The sequence below is a fragment of the Hyperolius riggenbachi genome, chromosome 3, assembly GCF_040937935.1.
Source record: "Hyperolius riggenbachi isolate aHypRig1 chromosome 3, aHypRig1.pri, whole genome shotgun sequence".
Classification (NCBI taxonomy): domain Eukaryota; kingdom Metazoa; phylum Chordata; class Amphibia; order Anura; family Hyperoliidae; genus Hyperolius; species Hyperolius riggenbachi.
In genome coordinates, this window is record NC_090648.1 from 256,719,138 (window position 1) to 256,740,726 (window position 21,589).

The following is a 21,589-nucleotide window of genomic DNA, read 5'->3' on the forward strand; positions in this document are numbered from 1 at the left end:
AAAACGCCGGAGGGGAGAGGCAGGAAGGGGTGCACAAAGGTGAGGGATGGGGGGGGGAGATGTCCGCCCATCCCCGCTGTCCCTATAGCTCGCCTTCCCTGCTCTGCTCCCTCCGGGTGGGGGCACACCTGGCTACCTGGGCACATATACCCCTGACTACATATACTGGCCACATATACCCCTGCCTACATATACTGGGGACATATACACCTGCCTACACATACTGGGGACATATACACCAGCCTACATATACTGGGGACATACACCCCTGCCTACATATACTGGGCATATATACCCCTCGCTACATATACTGGGGACATATACACCTGCTTACATATACTGGGGACATATACCCCTGCCTACATAGACTGGGGACATATACCCCTGCCTACATATACTGGGGACATATACACCTGCCTACATATACTGGGGACATATACCCCTGCCTACATATACTGGGGACATATCCCACTGGCTACATATACTGGGCACATATACCCCTGGCTACATATACTAGGCAACTATACCTCTGGCTACATATACTGGGGACTACTATACTCATGGCTACTTATACTGGGGACACCTATAGACCTTGCTACCTGGGGGTACCTATTTTGGGGGAACTGCTGTCAGATTATCTGCATTTTTGTGGAATCGCTGTTATGTATTTTGGGGAACAGCTGCCAGATTATGTGTATGTTAGGGGAACGGCTGCTGCCAGATTACGTGTATTTTGGGGAACTGCTGCCAGATTGTGTATGTTTGGGGGACCACTACTGCCAGATTATATGTCTTTTGGGTGTTACGTGTATTTTGGGTGATCCGCTGCCAGGTTTCGCGTATTTTGGGGAACTGCTTCCAAATTATGTGTATGTTGGTGGAACTGCTGCTGCCACATTGTCTGTTTTGGGGGAAACACTTCCATATTATCTGTATTTTGGAGGAACTTCTACCAGATTGTGGCCTCAATTCACAGAGTTTTATCAAACACTTTATCAAAAGTTTGATAAACGTTTGATAAATTACCTTATGGGTAAAATCTAATTTTGAATTCACTAAGGTGTTATATATTTATCGAATGTTTTACCGATAAAACGTTCAACAAATATATAACACCTTGGTGCGATTTTACCCATGAGGTAAATTATCAAACGTTTGATAAAGTGTTTGATAAACGTTTGATAATGCTCCGTGAATTGAGGCCTGTGTGTCTTTTTGGTGAAATGCTGTCAGATTACATCAATTTTTGGGGGGTACACTACGGCAGAGCTCAAACTTCCTTGGCAGACCTTTTACATCACTGCTAAGGTCATGTATATTTGGCCCCACCCATGACCACGCCCATGGTGTGCTTGACCACGCCCATTTTTGGTGCGCCACACTTCCCGCGGTGCAGAGGTTCTCCAGGTGAGTCCACTCACTTCTTTTCCCAGGACTAGACCCCTGGGGTTAACACTGCGGTTCTCAAGTGGTTAAACTATCTGAACCCAGTGTAATTTAACTGCGCACGCTATGTCTGCATAGCGTGCGCAGGGGATTATAACTTCTGTAAAGAAGAATGGTCAAAAATTACTTCTGACCACTGTGCATGTCTTATCTGGCAGCAATAACTTCAACCAAACATTTCCTGTAGTTGCAAAGGAGGTTCAACCAGTTATTAAATCCATTGGTTCACATACCTTTTCCATCTGCACTGTGAATGTTTACATAGTGTGTTCAATAAAAACATGGAAACATTTAATTATTTGTGTGGTCACACTGGACACTTTTTGCTCAAATGTAAATAAAAGCTGAGAAATATTTTTTTCCCACAATCATGCCTCTTGTTGTACATCGTCTTATTATCTTTTGGTAGACACCTATGTCATTTCCCATCAAAAATTACTTGCTGGTTGAATAAAAGTAACTTTGTCATAATTTGCCTGGGATATGAATAATTATGGGCAGCACTGTATATGATTCCATTTTCCATGTGATTGACTGGAATCACATGATCATTTCCACATGTCCAATCTGTTTCTTTTTGATTTAGTGTAGTTATCATAAAATCAATCCCTGTATCTATCAGGAGCAGTTTGGACATGTACGCACGATTCATCAACAGTTGTCAGATTACCAATCGATCGGACAGGAAATTAAATCGTGTGTACCCAGCATAACTCTCATTATCTGTTCATCTCATGCATTGTTTCTCCTTATAGTTGACAAGGCCGGATTTATAATTTTTGTGCACCTAGGCCAAGTATGTTGTGGCCTTTCTTGTGCAGTAGCCCCCCCTCCCATTCCATGTGCCATCCCCTCTTCCATGTGTATCATCCATGTACTGCAGCCCCTCTCATTCCATGTGCCACCTCCTCTTCCATGTGTATCATCCATGTACTGCAGCCCCACCATTCCATGTGCAGCCCACTCTTCCATGTATATCATCTATGTACTGCAGTCCCTCCCATTCCATGTGCAGCCCCATCTTCCATGTATATCATCCATGTACTGCCGCCCCTCCCATTCCATGTGCAGCCCCATCTTCCATGTATATCATCCATGTACTGCAGGCCCTCCCATTCCATGTGCAGCCACCTCTTCCATGTGTATCATCCATGTACAGCAGTCCCTTTCTGTCATGAACTGCTCCCTTAAGCATCAGTTTCCCTTTTTCATGTTTTGCTCCCCATTTTCAGACTCCTTTTTCATATGTAGCAATGTCTCTTTCATGTCCAGGTGCCCCCCATAAACAGCAGCCTCCCAAGGCCTGGCCCTTTGTGGCCTTTCCAGAAATCCGGCCCTGATAGTAGAGATGAAAACTAAGGTTTGTGAATCAACCACATTACTATTTGAACTTACAGGCTCAACATCTACAAATGTCTCATGTTCTTCCTTGTTAGGGCTTAGGCCATCCACCATGTCCATTATGAAGTCACTTGCATGCATGAAATGAGGCAGAGAAATGTATATCGGTTTACCTAGAGGAACATAAAATTATTATTTTTATTATTTGGTATTTCTATAGGCTGTCCCTCAATAGGGCTCACAATCTAAACCCTATGATTATCTAAGTCCAATTTTAAGGGAAGCCAATTAGCCTAACTGGGTTTTTTGGAATGCACTTGGCAAGTGCCAAGTGCCACGTGACACATAGTTACATAGTTACATAGTTATTTTGGTTGAAAGAAGACATACGTCCATCGAGTTCAACCAGTATAAAGTACAACACCAGCCTGCTCCCTCACATATCCCTGTTGATCCAGAGGAAGGCGAAAAAACCCTTACAAGGCATGGTCCAATTAGCCCCTAAAGGGAAAAATTCCTTCCCGACTCCAGATGGCAATCAGATAAAATCCCTGGATCAACTTCATTAGGCATTACCTAGTAATTGTAGCCATGGATGTCTTTCAACGCAAGGAAAGCATCTAAGCCCCCTTTAAATGCAGGTATAGAGTTTGCCATAACAACTTCCTGTGGCAATGCATTCCACATCTTAATCACTCTAACTGTAAAGAACCCTTTCCTAAATAAATGGTTAAAACGTTTTTCCTCCATGCGCAGATCATGTCCTCTAGTCCTTTGAGAAGGCCTAGGGACAAAAAGCTCATCCGCCAAGGTATTATATTGCCCTCTGATGTATTTATACATGTTAATTAGATCCCCTCTAAGGCGTCTTTTCTCTAGACTAAATAAACCCAGTTTATCTAACCTTTCTCGATAAGTGAGACCTTCCATCCCACGCATCAATTTTGTTGCTCGTCTCTGCACCTGCTCTAAAACTGCAATATCTTTTTTGTAATGTGGCGCCCAGAACTGAATTCCATATTCCAGATGTGGCCTTACTAGAGAGTTAAACAGGGGCAATATTATGCTAGCATCTCGAGTTTTTATTTCCCTTTTAATGCATCCCAAAATTTTGTTAGCTTTAGCTGCAGCTGCTTGGCATTGAGTACGATTATTTAACTTGTTGTCAATGAGTACTCCTAAGTCCTTCTCCAAGTTTGATGTCCCCAACTGTATCCCATTTATTTTGTATGGTGCTAGACCATTAGTACGTCCAAAATGCATGACCTTACATTTGTCAACATTGAATTTCATCTGCCATGTATGTGCCCATATAGCCATCCTATCCAGATCCTGTTGCAATATGACACTATCTTCCTGAGAGTTGATGATTCTGCACAATTTTGTATCATCTGCAAAAATAGCAACATTGCTCACTACTGCATCTACTAGGTCATTAATAAATAAATTGAAGAGCACTGGACCCAGAACAGACCCCTGTGGGACCCCACTGCTAACAGTCTCCCATTTTGAGTATGATCCATTGACCACAACTCTTTGTTTTCTGTCCATTAGCCAGTTCCCTATCCATGAACACAGACTCTTCCCCAGTCCTTGCATCCTCAACTTTTGCACCAGACTTTTGTGGGGAACAGTGTCGAAGGCCTTTGCAAAGTCCAAGTATATCACATCTACAGCATTCCCAATATCCATATTAGCATTCACTACCTCATAAAAGCTGAGCATGTTAGTCAAACAGGACCTGTCTTTAGTAAACCCATGTTGATGCTGAGAAATAAGATTATTTTCTACTATGAAGTCATGTATAGTATCTCTTAGTAACCCCTCAAATAGTTTGCATACAACTGATGTTAAACTTACAGGTCTATAATTTCCTGGATCAGATTTTTTGCCCTTCTTAAATAATGGGAAAACGTGGGCTGTACGCCAATCCACTGGGACTCTGCCAGTTGCAAGAGAGTCACAAAAGATAAGATAAAGGGGTTTATCTATAACTGAACTTAATTCCCTTAGGACCCGAGGATGCATGCCATCCGGGCCAGGTGCCTTGTCTATTTTTAATTTATTTAGTCTTGCCTTCACTTCTTCCTGCGTTAAGTATTTAATATTACAGTTAGAAGATTGAGACTCTTCTGCCTCTGTAGTTTGCAACAGTGCTGTTTCTTTTGTGAAGACAGAAGCAAAGAAAGCATTTAATAACTCTGCCTTACCTTGGTCATCCACCATTGAGTTCCCATCCTCATCCTTTAGGAGTCCTATACAGTCAACCTTTCTTTTTTTAGAGTTAATGGGCCATATTCTATTGCTGAACTCGCCAGCGCTAAGCACTGGCGAGTTCTTAACTTAGGCGATGGGGGCATCGCCTAATCTAATTAAACTTTAGACCCCCCCAGGCGGAAAAGAACTCGCTTGGGCGATATAATCGCCCAGCGAGTTCTTAACACGGAATCCAATTACCCTTATCATGTCTCCGGGAAGCGATGCTTCCCGGCAGACATGAGCGTTAGCTTAGACCTGCAAAAAGCAGGTCTAAACTAGCTAACGCACGTCGTCGCCGCAGCATCTGGGGGTCTCCTTTAATAAGGAGACCCCCAGAGCTCCCCGTCGGGTCGCCGCACAGTTTAGAAGCCAGCGCGCAGCTCTGCCGGGCTCCTCTGTCATACGTACCGCCGCCGATCACCCGCCGCCTCTCGCCGCAAAATCCGTCATGTATTTACAGTGTATCTAACACTGTAATTACTGTGCGCATAGAAGGAGCCCGGGCAAAGCATCTTTGAATCTGCAGCCGGGCTCCCCATTGGTCCGCTGTGTGAGCCATTTTATTGGTTCAGACAGCAGACCAATGGGGAGCCCGGCTGCAGATTCAAAGATGCTTTGCCCGGGCTCCTTCTATGCGCACAGTAATTACAGTGTTAGATACACTGTAATTACGTGACGGATTTTGCGGCGAGAGGCGGCGGGTGATCGGCGGCGGTACGTATGACAGAGGAGCCCGGCAGAGCTGCGCGCTGGCTTCTAAACTGTGCGGCGACCCGACGGGGAGCTCTGGGGGTCTCCTTATTAAAGGAGACCCCCAGATGCTGCGGCGGAAGATGTCGGCGATGTTCGGCGGACGAGTGCGCATGTGTGGGGAGTGAGGCCGTGGTGCTGATGGACAGCACCACAGCGTAAACCTCACTCCCCATCGCTCGGTAACAGGGAGCATCGCTCAGGCTTTCGCCTGAGTAATGCTCCCTAACGATCGGCCATCGCGCGAAGGAAATGGGCAATAGGATTTGCCGGTAATCCTCGCGCGATGGCAAGGTGATAAGTAGCTCGCATCTGCAAGCTACTTATCACCTTGAATAGGATATGGCCCAATGTACTTGTAAAACTTTTTTGGGTTAGATTTGATATCCTTAGCGATTTGTTTTTCAGCTTCAATCTTTGCCTGCCTAATTTCTTTTTTACAATTTTTATTGCACTCCTTATAATTGCTTAGTGCAGCCTCGGTCCCCTCCTGTTTTAAGACCTTATAGGCATTCTTTTTCCTCTTCATTTTATCTTTAACCTTTCTATTCATCCATAGAGGCCTTCTTTTATTCCTAGACATTTTGTTTCCATATGGGATATACATACTACAGTATTGATTGAGTATAAGTTTAAAAGCTTGCCATTTCCCTTCAGTGTCTTCCCCTTGTAGTACATTATCCCAGTTCACCAAACTTAGTGCCTGCCTAATTTGAGTGAACTTTGCTTTTCTAAAATTCATAGTTTTAGTGGTCCCGCTGCCCCGTGGCCTATCAGTCACCAGATCAAACGTTATCATGTTGTGATCACTATTTCCCAAATGTTCTTGGGAAGTGCCACGTGACACTTGGCAAGTGCCACATGACACGTGGCAAGTGCCACGTCCGGCATGCTCCTGGCACACGTTACACCTGCTGCTGCTGCTGCATTGCCCTGCTCCTGCTGCCTGTGCAGCTCCCACCGACAGGCCAGGGAGCCACAGGCCACTGATACCACCTATATTTAACCCAAAACACAATTGCTGCGTAATTTATTGGAGGTGTCTAGGCTGAAAACTGTCATGCCCCAGTTGTGCAGTTGGACTTTGGACACAATTTGGGCTGCACGATTGCTGTCTCGACCTAGGCCTAATGTAATTTTTTTTATTTTTTGGGGTGGGGGGGAGGGGGGTTTGAAGTCCCCACATCATCAATTAGTGTTCCCCTTTGCAAAATAGTGATGATACATGCCTCATTTACCCTAAAAACACTTTTTAAAGCAATTTAAAGGGCACTTCCGGTTTTTCTATCCAGATATCCGAATCCGGCTGGATACCCCGGGTACTGAGGTCGGATATTTAATTCGGATCCGGGATCCGGGTTGGAAAATTTTGAACTCGGATATCTGACCCGGATTGGATATCTGGGTATCCAGGTCCGAATTAGATCCAGCTAGTGAAAAGTGGTATCCGAGCAGCACTGCGCAGGAGAGACTGGGGACAGCACAGCAGCAGACAGCTGATTGATTACCCGATTAACAGCTGATCTTCGGCTAGCGTGCGACACCCGCCCCAGCTCTCCTGCCTCTCACCAAACTAAAGTGAGCGCAGCATAAACACAGCGGGGGTGGTGGGCGGCAAACCAGGCTCAACACAGACCTGCTCCTTGCACCCACCCAGACTGCAGTGAGCTCCGCCCAGAGGCTCCAGCCTCGTGAGCCTCTGTGTCGGCACGGCCCTGACTGCATGCAGCGCATAACCATACTGCAACGTATTATTCTGTAATGCACCTACAGAACTCTGAATGTTGCATAGGTGGTGCATTGCAGTGCAGTGAGTTGCGTTATAAAGCGGCTGCTGCACCATACCGGCCGCATCTTTCTTTACATAAGCTGAGGACCATGTATCCATTTATTGAGTGGGAGCTTACTGCAGATTCAGACTTGCTTTAACTTACTTAAGCAACCTTTTATTACCAAAAGGTCACATTAACCAGCGATCAGTGACATATCATTTGCAAAGTGCTCTTTCATTAACATACTGTGAGTTACAATGCACTTCATTTTTTTCCTAATACATTCATTTAACATTTTCTGAGCATACTCTCCAATATATAAGTTGAATACAGCAAGACATCTACTTACCTCCTTGGCATTTTTGGAGATCCAACACACCAGCTCCAGTGCAATTTCTAGACAGCACCAATTCTGTGCAATAGCAATGATTGTCTGGATTGATTAGTGGTGAGGCATGAACAAGGCTTGGCACTACAAACCGATATATTTTAATGCCTTTTAGTGTATATTCTTTTTCAAACTCTCCATACATGGATCTATAACAGAAAATGAATGAATAATGTTCAATAATAATTAACATATTTTGGGTCAGGTTGGATCAGATAGCAAAGAAAAAGGTTTGGATTCAGTAGTGTCCTTGAAATATACTGTGTATATATACATATATATATATAAATATATATATATATATATATATATATTGATTGATTGGCTTGCAGTCCACTGGTGCCCAGGGCCAAGTTTCTCTGCAGACTGCCTGATGTTGTCGTTCAGAATCCTTCTGTATTGCTCTTTATTCATGGTGCTGTTTACTGTGATTAGGTTCCCTGGTCCATTGGCTGAAAAACACCCCCAAAACACCCCATGAACCACGTTTGACAGTAGGGATGGTGTTCTTTGAGTTGAAGGCTTCTCCTTTTTTACGCCAAATGAAGGAAACATCATTGTGACCAAACAATTCAATTTTTGTTTCATCTGACCATAACACAGAAGACCAGGAGTCTTCTTCTTTGTCCAGATGAGCTTTTTTAACGGCCAAGCAAGTTTTTGTGTGCCTTATCTGGAGAAGTGGCATCCATCTTGGTCTGCATCCGTGGAACCTAGCAGTGTGCAGTGTACGTTGGATTGCCTGCCTTGAGACATTGCCACCAGCAGAGCCCAGATTCACCAGGATGGCCTTGGTGGTGAGCCTTGGATTCTTTTTCACCTCTCTCACTATACTCCTGGCCAGCACAGGTGTCACTTTTGGCTTCTGAGATCTTCCACAGTGCAGAACGTCTTGTATTTTAATAATACTTTGCACTGTAGCCACTGGACCTTGAAATCCTTTAGAAATGGCCATGTAGCCCTTTCCTGACTTGTGAGCAGCCACAATACGCAGCCGAAGGTCCTCCCTGAGCCCCCTTGTCTTAGACATGACTGTCCACAAACCAACTTCAGAGACCTGCTGTTTTTCACCTGTTGAGTTGATTAAAACAGCTGTCCCCAATTAATCAGGGTAATTAGGATGCTGTAGAACAGCTTGGACTATTTGGAATGGTATAGAACTTTGGATTTTCCCACAGACTGTGACAGTTTGTTAAGGGTATGAATCATTTTGGACTGGACACCTTTTGCTCATGTTTTACCCTTCTTAATTTTCATGTAAAAAATGCCACTACTATAAAACATCTCAAAATATACACCTTTTCCTGTTTAAAATGACACCACATATGCCTTAATTCACTAGTAGTTGGGCATGTAGCAGACCATTATCCCCACACTGTATTTCTGTAGTGATTGGATTTGATACTGTACAAATCCATTGCTAGGCAAAAGAAGAGTGATACATCTGTACAGCATTAATGCCCCGAACTGTCTGTCTAGTGATCACATCAGGTAGCTTCAAGCGGCCATCATTAGTGTGCACATATCTTAAAGACAATTACAGGTTGCGCATGCGGTTAAAAGGCTAAGAAGGGATTAACAATTAATTTTAAAACATTTATTTACATGGTAAAGTGCTGCGATCTACGGCAGCGCTGTACTGGGGACAGCCGTGTCACTCGGCTGTCCCTTGGAGGGGCTTAGAAAGTGATTGGCTCTCATAGGCTGATGTCTATGAGAGCCAATTACTGTGATTGACTGGCGGGGGAGGGGGGGCATTGGGTAAAGAAAAAAAATCACCCTTTTTTTAATTACAAAAAAAATGAATAAAATTAGTAAAAAAAAAAAATAACCACTGCCTGCAGCAGCAATCAGAGCCCACCAACAGAAAGCTCTGTTGGTGGGCAGAAAGGGGGGATTCATTTGTGTGGCTCTGCAGCAAGCCATTAAAGCTGCAGAGCCCTAATGTAAAAAAAAAATAGCCCAGTCACTAGGGGGGTAAAGCCTGTGGTCCTTAAGAGGTTAAGCAACAAGCAATTGGCGGTGGGTTTTAATATACAGGAGGGATGTTTAGGACGTGAAATTCCAGTCCTGAAATGTTAAAGAGAATCTGTACTCTAAAATTCTTATAAAAAGCATACCATTCTATTCATTATGTTCTCCTGAGCCCCTCTGTGCTGTTTCTGCCACTCCCTGCTGTGATCCTGGCTTGTAATTGCCAGCTTTAGGCAGTGTTTACAAACAAAAGACATGGCTGCTAACCAGCTTGTGATAGGCTGAGAGGAGCTCAGTCTGTGACTCACACAGAGCCTGCAGGGGGCGTGGAGAGGGTGTGTATAGCTTCTATCCTATCACAAGCAGAGCAGCACATTCCTGCCTGAGTGCCTGAGCCTGACAAAGCCGTCAGAGGAAAGAAGATTAGATACATAACAAAGATAATACAGCCACTGTGCAACTAGGAAAGGCTGCAGTAAGACAGACCATATTAGAACAGGTATAGGAACTTATAGGATAGAAGAAATAAGGCTGACATTTTTGTTACAAAGTCTTTTTAAAGGTTTAAAAGCATAACTTCAGTCCAACCTTAAAAAAAAACAACAAAAAAAACATTTTGGGTAGACTAGGGTTAAACATTTAACTTTACATAATTTCTCCTTGCTGGTGACTATGTAAATGGGACAGGATAAGAGGAGAAATCTTTCCAACTAAAACTTAGACAGAAATAAAACCTAAAAGAGGTACTAACCGTTTCCTAATCTATTCAAGCATAGAAGGGAACACTAGTGGACTGGATATAGATCTACCCACTGAGCGCCCATTACTGTGTGCTAATCCTGGATTGAACTGTTACAGCCCCAGTGTAAATTCCTCATCATCGGAGTACATAGCTCTGTAGTGTTTGTAAACACTATACATCTGCTTCTTTCTATAACAGCAAACACTTAATACATTTATCTAGTAAAATATGTATTCTGAGACCACAATAATCACGGTTTGCTGAACCTATACATGTTTGGTGTCCCTGATATCAAGACAAGCTCATTATGACAAAATGTTTATATTTGTTGGCAAATACTTGTAGTAATGATCAGTGAAAACTGCTGATTGTTTACTGTCTTTTCCCTAAATAATGAATACACTGAAATGTTTTAAAATGTGAGGACAAAAGAAAGATTAATGTTCCCTGGCTATCCAAACCAGAAGAAGTGTTTGTGTTGTTTAAATGACAACTGTAGTTGGAGGTATATGAAGGCTGCCATATCTATTTCCCATGAAACAATACTAGTTGCCTGGCAGACCTGCTGATCTATTTGGCCTAGAAACAAGCATACAGCTAATCTTCTCAGATCTGACAATAATGTCAGAAACACCTGATCTTCGGCACGTTTGTTCAGGGTATATGGCTAAAAGTAGTAGGCAGAGGATCAGCAGGATAGCCAGGCAACTAGTATTGCTTAAAAGGAAATAAATATGGCAGCCTCCGTATCCCTCTCACTACAGTTGTCCCTTAAAAGGCACAAGCAGAGCAGCTGAATCTATGCAATTGCAATTCAAAATGGCAGAACTTGCTCTAGGCATCAGCTAATGGCAGGCCGGCATTTGTATGTTTGTACATTTATCCTGTGATTAAGGAATAAGGTTTTCTGCGTTTGCATTTTCTGAATGCAATTGGATACAACATGTCAGTAAGATGTCAGCAGTCACAATGAAATTCACTTTGGTGGTCAGAATGTGATTGGTGGAGAGCACTCTATGGTGGGGAGCCCTAGAAATCTATTGGCACAAAATTGGTATATAGGAAAACTGGGGAACATATATTGAGAGACACTGAGAAGAAGTAAGACACTGGGACATTGGAACACACCAAGAAGGACGTTGGGAAACTGGAGCAAACGGTGGGAAAACTGCAGTTATATAGGTTCTTAGACACTGGGACACCTCAATTGGCTCTGGAGATCTGGAACATAGCTGGAATTACTGTTAGGGGCCCTGGAACATTGTACAGCTTTAGTTTTTTTATGTGGTCGTGCTCACCATTTCTGCTGTGGAAAACCCACACCGTATTAACTACTTGCCGACCGCATCACGCCGATGGGCGTGGACACGGCGGCAGCCCCAGTACCGCCTAACGCCGATCGTAAAGTCCTTGGGGCTTGTTTTGCTGGAGATCCGCTTGGTAGGTGGAGCTCCCCTCTGCCTTCAGCCTCCCAGCAGCGATAGCCGCTAGGAGACTGTTTCGCCGTCTAATTAGCTTGTACAGCACTGCGATCCACGGCAGCGCTGTACTGGGGACAGCCGTGTGATACGGCTGTCCTCTCTGTGGGCTCGGAGGTGATCCGCTGTCATAGGCTGAAGCCTATGACAGTCGATCACAGTGATAGGCTGGCCGGCGGAAGGAGGGTGGGGCCACTGTGCAAAAAATACACAATTTTAATAAAAAAAAAACATATTTATTTAAAAAAAAAAAAACTTAATTTAGCTTTAATTTATAAGCCAGTCTGTGCAAAAGACATTTTGGTGAGGGGTGCACATATTTTTAGCCAAGAGTGACAGTGTTGTCATTTGTTCTGAAGGCACGGGGATAGGGGCAGGGGCGTAGCAGCCATAGCAGCCATAGTAGCCATAGCAGTTGCTATGAGGCCCTGGAGCTTAGGGTGCCCAGTGACTACTATATATATTTACAATTAACTTTGTGTTTCTCCACCCTCTGAATCTGTCTCAGTGCCCAGGAACTATGTGCAGTTTTGATTGCTTGATAATGTAAATTGCCCAATTAACTTGTATCCATAGGGTAGGGGCAGGTGGCATTGCTAAAGAGTGCCTCCATGAAAGATTTGCTATGGGGCCCCCTAATCTCTAGCTATGCCACTGGATAAGGGTGATTGTCATTACTTACCTATGGGGTGCTACTCCTCTGACCCCTCATCCATATGGGATGCACCATGCATCTTCCCCCAGTATAGACCTCATTTTGAATTTCCTGACCAAGTCACACACCCACGAAAGCACTGGACTCACATCCATAGACTAAATCTCCTGGCATGAATTGTGGCAATCGCAGGCGTGCAACTTTGCCGGGAACTTCAAGATGCAGCAAACCTGTGATCTCTCCTGGGGAAGATGGCAGATCCCATATGGACGAGGGGCAAGAGCAGTAGCACTCTGTAGGTAAGTATTGATGATCACCCCCCTCATGGCACGCTCTTTACAAGCCTCCTTTATGAAAAGGTTAATTTTGTATATTTTTAGTTACGGGTGCTCAGTTGCCTTTAAGGCAGGTATGTCAAACCGGTCCTACGAGGGCCGAGATCCTCACACATTTATGATACAGCTCAAATTAATTAATGGGTCTGTATCAGGAAAGGTGTGGTCCATCAGGTAGAACAGATTCCTTTCTTTCTCAGTCCATCCTAAGCACTGGCATGGATTTGGCTCTCCAGGCCTGGAGTTCGACACATGTGCTTTAAGGAGAATGCACACAATTGTCTTATTTATCCCTTATTTGTCTAATTTATCCCTACCTTTCGCGTCCCTACCTCTCCCTCTAGATTGTAAGTCTTCAGCTGGGTCCTCCTCCTTGCGTCTCCTACCTGTTCACGCACCTCAATTATCGTACACCCATCCTATGGATCTGAGTGAACTCTTGAGTGAACTCAACTTGCCTAATCTCCATGCTCCCATCCAGTGACTGACTGAGCATTACCTTGGACTCATACTGTGCTGTGTGATCTGGTTTGCATGTATTCCTGTATTGTCTTATTGGTGTATGTCACCCCTAAATATTGCATGTGACCTTAACTAATGTCCAGCACTGCGTAATTTGTTGGCGCTATATAACTATACAATAAAAATAATTTATGAATATCATTAAAAAATGTTACCAAATATTAAGTACTAGCTGGTGGTACTGTGTATACTGTATGGGGGAGTAGTGTGCACAATCACTTTGAACAACCCGTGCCCCATCCCACCACCCAATCACACCGTCCACACATGTGCGCCATCTAATCAGCGATGCGGTCTATCGCTGCGGCCAATCACAATGGAACAGAGCAGGATGGGGCATGTTTTGGGACAGATGGATACATACAGTGGGCAACGTGGAAATTATTATTATAGATTATACTGTATTATGCCATTGGTGTCTTAACCCATAACCTTATTGTTTTGTATGTTACATTGTGTTTAGGTTGACATTGACATCCACCTTCAAAAACTTTGTGATGAGCTTGCAAATTCTGAACTATCGACGGTAATTCCAAAGTTGTTCTTACTTAATATCTTTTTAAGGATGTACTAGTAGTCCTAAAGGTCCGTACACACGCCGGACTTTTGGCAACGACGGACCGCTCAGGAACAGCCGTATCAGTCTGACGACAGAGCGTACACACGCCGGACTGTCGCTGGCACGCCCACCCAGCGGGAGGCAACGATGGACCCGTCGTTGCCTAAAGTCCGGCGTGTGTACGGACCTTTAGCCTGTTTAAAAATGGGCTCTAGGTCTGTGTCGTCAACCCTCCCCTCCCCTGTGACTGCCGCCACCGCCGCACAGTCAGCACGTATGCACACGCCCACCTGCCCGGCCAGCCCCCTGGCCCCTCCTGCTCCCTGTCCCAAGGCTGTCCGTGTGGCACACGCGCAGTAGCACAAAACACAGACACACACACACACACAGGTCTGCAGAGACACGGGGATTATTATAGAGCATAACTTACCTGCAGATTTCAGAAGAAAAGAAAAATAACCGATCTTTTTTGCCTACAAATGGGGGGAATGAAGCTCCATCTGTTAAATAAAACATACCATTCTTGTATAATTAAAGGATGTGCAACATATTTATCATAAATGTTGAAATCTAAAGTGTTTCATTGTAAACAAATTATCAATCTCTCTTGCATTTCATTGAGTTCCTTTATGAAATGCTATTGCTCTAGAAGTTTAACCTGTGGATGGCCAAGCTAAGCTAACCTCAGAGCAGTCTCTATAAGTAAGTGGGTAAAGTAAGCAGCAAGGGCATTATTGAATTTGCCCTGCCCCATGCTGAGTTTGGCTGAAAAGCACACTGAATCTAGCATATTTAGCTTCTTCCAGTGGGCTCCAGTTCCTTTAAGCAGTTTGGCTGTTAGCTGTAGAACACCGGTTACACACACAGAGCCGGGACAAGGTCCTCCAGCACCCAAGGCTGAGACACCAAAGTGTGCCCCTCCATCCCAGTCATCACACACTGATTGCTATTAGACTAAGAGGTGCCCGAGGGCCTCTAACACCTAAAGCTCTAGTTATCTGGCTTGCAGTCACTGCCATGTATCCTCTTTTCTTATTTCTCTCTGCTTCAAACACAATAAGGGAATGATAGCTGAGTGAGTTGTGTGCCCCCTCCTACACTGCGCCCTGAGGCTGGAGGCTGGAGCCTCTCTCGCCTCTGCCTCAGCCTGGCCCTGCACACACAAACAATCAAACTACAGTTATAAATTATATGGAGCAGCTATATTTAGAGATGGAGTAGCTATATTTAGAGATTATTCTTGTGCATTGTTTCTTACTGTGTAATGGGCAACAAATCATTGAGTGTATTTCTCTGCGAGAATAGATTATGCGCCATAACCATTGCAGATACTGACTACTGTTTCTTCAGAACGATGGCGCAACAGACATAACAGCTGCACTTTGCAATAAACTATAATAGCAGCGCTGCACCAAATTTACAGATTATGTGCTATAACGGCTATCTGCAAAAACATTTGCAGCCATGGATGCTCTAAGCTTAATAATTGGGGTGTGATCATGTATGAAAATTCTTGTTGTGTGCAATAACGGTTATAGATAAAGGGTAAAAACATGAGCCATAACTCATTGCAGCTTCTTGGCCGCAGTTTATTTTTGAACCATGACGTGGCGTCCAATTTACACATTGACATATTATGTGCTATAACAGTTATATGCCATAACTATTGTAGGCATGGATGCTGTAGGCATAATGAAAACTTCCTGTATAACTGTTATGCGCCATGACAGTTCCAACTATGTATGCCGCTGTAGGTGCAATTACATTTGTTTGAATTGTGTAAGGTCATTACCGTTACATAAACTTTGAGGTGTACTATAACTGCTGCAAAACTGCTGTGCCTGCACTATAACCAGTGCGCTGCACCTCTGAACAGCTGCATAACTGGTGTGCCTGCGCTATAACCATTGTGCTTTGTGCTATAACTGCTATTACCTGTGCTCTGCATCTTGCGGTGAACCATAAGAGTTGCATAACCACTGTTCCTGCGCTATAACCATTGCGCTCTGCTATAACCTGTGTGCTGTGCCCAGTTTTCATATGCCATAATAGTTCTCATAGGCAGCAAATAACATTGAAGATATAGCGGAACCCAAATTTCATCACGGCTTAATTGTTGTGAGCACAGGAAAGAGCTCTGGCTCCAGTTAGAATAAATCCAGGCACCTTTGAAAAAGGTGACACTGGGGTCGATTCATAAAGCATTACCCAGTGGCGTACCTAGGGCATTTGGCACCCGGTGCTGGGTATTAAAAGATAACCCCCCCCCCCTAAAAAATGGGCGTGACCACAACCTGTGCTTCGTGCATCGCTGCAAAAAATGGGCGTGGTCATGACTGGATGAGGGCGGAGCTAACTAATTTAAAGTATTAGCTAGTATAGTTGCCCCAGTATAGCTAGTATAGTTGCCCCCAGTATAGCTAGTATAGTTGCCCCCAGTATAGCTAGTACAGTTTCCCCCCGTATAGCTGCCCCCAGTGAAGCTAGTATAGTTGCCCCCAGTTAAGCTAGTATAGTTGCCCCCAGTGAAACTAGTTGCCCCTAATGAAGTTAGTATAGTTGCCCCCAGTATAGCTAGTTTAGTTGCCCCCAATATAGCTAGTATAGTTGCCCCCAGTATAGCTAGTATAGTTGCCCCCAGTATAGCTAGTATAGTTACCCCCAGTATAGCTAGTATAGTTGCCCCCCAGTATAGCTAGTATAGTTGCCCCCAGTATAGCTAGTATAGTTGCCCCAGTATAGCTAGTATAGTTGCCCCCAGTATAGCTAGTATAGTTTCCCCCAGTATAGCTAGTTTAGTTGCCCCCAGTATAGATGCCTCAGGAGGGGGGAAAGAAGCACTAGAAGGAGAGGCAGTGGGGGCAGCGGTGGGGAGGGGGGGACATATCCCACCCTCCCTCACCTGGGACCCCTCCTTCTGCCTCTCTCCCCCTCCATAGATTACCGGCGGCAAGTGCAGTGGCGGCGAGGAGGCATGCGAAGAATTACTCACCACTTCCGCGTTCCAAGCGCTGGCAGCATCATGTCGTCACAGATCTCCGCCTTCAATGCCGCCCACTGTGCTTCCTGATTAGCGGAAGCACAGTGGGCGGCATTGAAGGCGGAGATCTGTGACGACATGACGCTGCCAGCGCTTGGATCGCGGAAGTGGTGAGTAATTCTCTGCATTCCTCCTCGCCGCCCCAGCACTTGCCGCCGGTAATCTATGGAGGGGGAGAAAGGCAGAAGGAGGGGTCCTAGGTGAGGGAGGGGGGGATATGTCCCCCTCCCCACCTCTGCCCCTACCGCCCCTCCTTCTAGCGCTGCTTCCCCCTCCGGCTCTGCTGCTGTGGGAGGTCATGGCGACACCCCCCTAGCTGTCCGTCACTCGGTGCGCCACGCCCCCTGCGCCCTACAGTAGGAACACCACTGGCATTACCGCATTTGGTAATACAGAAAACAGATGACTTTACCGAGCACTTAGCAAAATGTACATTTATAAAGGCTGTTACCGCATGAAAAACTGAAATTATTGATCAGGGAGGTACATTTCTGACTTGTGCGGTAAATACCCCAACAAATGTCAGTAAATGTCAATTCATAAAGCATGCAACATGTGGTAAAGCCACAAACAATACCGTTTGCTTTGAAGTAGTTAAAAGAATGTGGAGTCTGTGCAAGGAGACTGTGCTGGGAGCCATGACTCACAAGCAGAAGCAGTGATAGTTGTGACTGACAGGAGCAAGGAGCCAATAGAAACAGCCCCTGTTCTCCTGCAAGTCTGAATGATGGAATCTGATAGGACCCGCAGCTTTCTCAGAAGGAACAAGCTTTTAAACCCCCCCTCCTTCCCCCCAAGCAGCAGCAGAGTGATCGGAACAAACAGGCTTCCCTTAAATACCTTCGGCTGTTTACCCTCTTGAGTTCCTGTTTGAAGATATGTAGGAGCTAGTGGGGAAAATCACCTAAGCATTGCATGTGTAACATTTCTTGAAGTTCATCTAAGCTGTGACAATTAGAGTGTTAAGAAAGACTAATAGACAGATTCAGAGCAGATTCAGAGCAAGCAGAGACAAAACATGTAAATCTGAAGGGATGTCGGGATGCCTCACAATGCCCTCACTGTGCAGAACAGCTTGTAACAACACAGAGACACTCCACTCTCTTCTGCTGTTAGGAACAGGTTTTTGTCAATAGGCTTTGGTAATTTTTATGAATTGGTGCATTTGGTATTTTCCCAACCAGATTTTTTTTTTCTCGAACAGCCTTTTATGACTCGACCCCTATGCCCAACCTAGTGTGTTTTCAGTGAATGCTCTGCATGAGGATGGGAGTCGAACATGGCATCCAGTACTACATTGTGGCGGCATTTGTTATATAGGGTACATTAGAGCCAAACCTGTTATGGGTAACATGGTGGTACATTTAATATATATGTTACAGCCAGAACTCGAAGACTGGCCACTTTGGGTTCTGGCCGGCCAAAATCCGAAGTGGGCGTGCTAATGCGTCCAATGTTAGAAATGAATTGTGGCTCTGCCTCCTCCCCTTGCGAAGTGGCCGTGCTAATGTGGCCAATGTTAGAAAAGATTTGCGGCTCCGCTTCCTCCCCTTGCGATCACAGCTGTGAGTGGCATCCTGTCACTGCCAGCCTCGGCTCCCTCCGTATCTTCTCATCCATCAATCTCCCCTTGCCTCTGCAAGCCCCCCACCTCAGGTGATCAATGCGATGGAACCCGCTCGGAGGTTTACAAAGAGCGAGGCTTCCCGTCCTGGCTCCTCTCCTTGCTCCCCTCGCGACCACATCCCTTTTCACTGCCAGCCTCGGTTGACCTCCGCCGTGTTGCTATCCTGCATACATGATATTTTGTCCATTGTGAACGAAGGTATTTAGCACTGTATTTTGCACTAACGTGGATAGCAACACGGCGGAAATCAACCGAGGCTGCAAGCCAGTGACAAGGAATGCTGCTCACAGCCGTGGTCACAAGGGGAGCAAGGGGAAGAGCTGAATAAATTCATTTCTGACATGCGAGTGGAGCAAAGGGGAGGAGCCGGAGCCTTAATTCATTTCTGACATTGGCCGCGTTAGCACGGCAACTTCGCATTTTGGCCAGTCAGAACCCGAAGTGGTCAGACTTCGGGTTCTGACCGTAACATATATACAACTCTGGCTGTACTTGTTATATGTAGACATTATGGTTTTACTTTTTATATGGAGGACATGTCTGGTCTTGTTATAGGTAAGATATTGCAGTACTTTCTTTATGGGGTACATAGTGTAGCAGCATGTATTCTGTTGAGGGTTGACCATGGCTTTACTTTTTATATGAAGGTTATTATGGCTGTTCTTGTTATATGGGGACACATTAGGACACTGGAAATGGTTGCACTACAACGGTCCAAAATAAGTTAAGCTTAACACAATCCTACCTGGGCTGGGCAACATCTGTATTCATGTATAAGTATTTTGTAATCCCCAACAATAAACATAGATTAATCACAGGAACCATAATGTGTGTTTAAAGGGAAACATACCAGGTCCAGTCATTTCTATTTTTTTCTTTGTAAATAACACCTGGCTGTGTATTTGCCCATCATATGGTCACTATATATTGCCAAGGTCTGTGATAGATTGCTATGAAATGTCTCATTTATCCAGGTCATATTATTTCTAAACAAAAATAAGGTAGGATCAGCTGGATGCTGTTTAGGTTTTTTTTTAAGTCACTTCTACAGAGCAAATTCATCAGTTGTAATGAGGGAAATTCACACCTCTGTGGTCTATTTATGCCTAAAAGAGAAAATACTCATTTGATGATTACGGCATATTTTGGGTACAGAAAGGAACTGGTTCAGAAGAGCAGTGAAATCAGTGATTTGTAGCATACTGGAGCAATCATCTGTAAACAGGGGAAGGTAGGAAAGGAGGCCTTTGACAATATTTATCCTCATTATGTAATGCTGTTTTATCACCCTTAGCTAGACAACACACATCCAGGGGCGTAGCAATAGGGGTTGCAGAGGTTGCGACTGCATCGGGGCCCTTGGGCCAGAGGGGCCCCGGATGGCCCTCCCTCAACTACAATATTAGCTCTCTATTGGTCCTGTGCTCATAATAATCACTTTTATAGATGCTTTGAATAGTGGTAATCATTAACAGTCTGTTCCCCATCCCCTTCTTGCTCCTCTGAGACTGTAGTTGCCATTGGCAGGTTTTGGTGCGCCATATCAATTGTTATGTATAGAGTGCTTGGGGGGCCCCATTGCAAAACTTGCATCGGGGCCCACAGCTCATTAGCTACGCCACTGCACACATCATTGTCCTGGCATTTCAACATTTAAAATACGTGTATTGCAGATTGCAGGAGTCACATTGGCGGATGATTTGAATGATCACATAAAAGACTTGCATTACCCCAAGGATGTAAAGGGCGGTGTGTGTAAAGGGAAAGTGACTTTGTGCCATTTTTGATTTGTGATATTTTTGATATTTAACTAGGAAAGCCTGTGCAATTGTTTTGTGCTTGTTTTGCATGTTTGTTTCAAATCTCAATTGAGGAGGGCATCTGGTGTGTGGGGGACCATTATCCTCATCGTTACACTTTTAGGTCTATTTACTTGGCTCTTTATAATGTGCAGAAGTGCTGGCTGGAGTAAATGGATTACTTGTATGTACAAATGTCTGGGAATTTCCTTACATATTTCCTTCATTCAAAAAAGATTCTTAAGGGGAGTTGTGAAACATCTTCTAGAGGGCTAACCGGTGTCCATTTTTTCTTTTGGTTTGAGACAGAATTACTTTATAACACCTTTTTAACTAAATGACCAAAAAATGTTTTTCTTTAATTAGACCAACAAACATTATTCAATGATTTTTCAGGAGTCATTTCCTTTGTTGCAGGGGCGTAACTAAGAACCCCCGGGCCTCCCTGCAGAAATTTTGAGCGGGCCCCCCTCCCCCAGGGCCTGCTCATGGCTGTTTTGGGTGGCTGGAGGGGTCGCACCATGAGGGGAAAGCTATGGCCACACTCGGCGGGGAGGGAGGAAGGTCAAGGGCAAACATACCTTCCGTGCGTCCGGACGCTTCTCGCTCTAGTGACTGACGTGACTTCCTGTTTTATACAGGAAGTCGCGTCAGTCACTAGAGCGAGAAGTGCCTGCACTGGAATGCATGGAAGGTAGGTTTGCCTGCCGCTGCCCGCCGCTCCGCTCGCTGCAATTGTATAGCTAGAAGCTGGAGGGGAGCACAGAGGGGAAACCCGAGGTGAGGGAGGGGCGGGACCTTCCCCCCCTCCCCGCCGAGTGTGGCCATAGCTTTCCCCTCATGGTGCGACCCCTCCAGCCACCCAAAATGGCCACGAGCGGGCCCCCCGCGGCGCATGGGCT

The 21,589-nt window shown here is 44.9% G+C and overlaps 1 protein-coding gene across 1 annotated transcript in view; it reads right to left on the minus strand.

Moving 5' to 3' along the window:
• LOC137562292 (platelet glycoprotein 4-like) overlaps positions 1 to 21,589 on the minus strand; it is a 92,729-nt gene that overhangs the window by 33,909 nt on the left and 37,231 nt on the right. Inside the window, exons 7-9 of the mRNA XM_068273626.1 lie at positions 14,652 to 14,721; positions 7,918 to 8,105; positions 2,842 to 2,960 (exon numbers count right to left, since the gene is read on the minus strand). Of these exons, the coding sequence (XP_068129727.1) occupies positions 2,842 to 2,960; positions 7,918 to 8,105; positions 14,652 to 14,721 (377 nt within the window). The remainder of the gene's footprint in view (positions 1 to 2,841; positions 2,961 to 7,917; positions 8,106 to 14,651; positions 14,722 to 21,589) is intronic.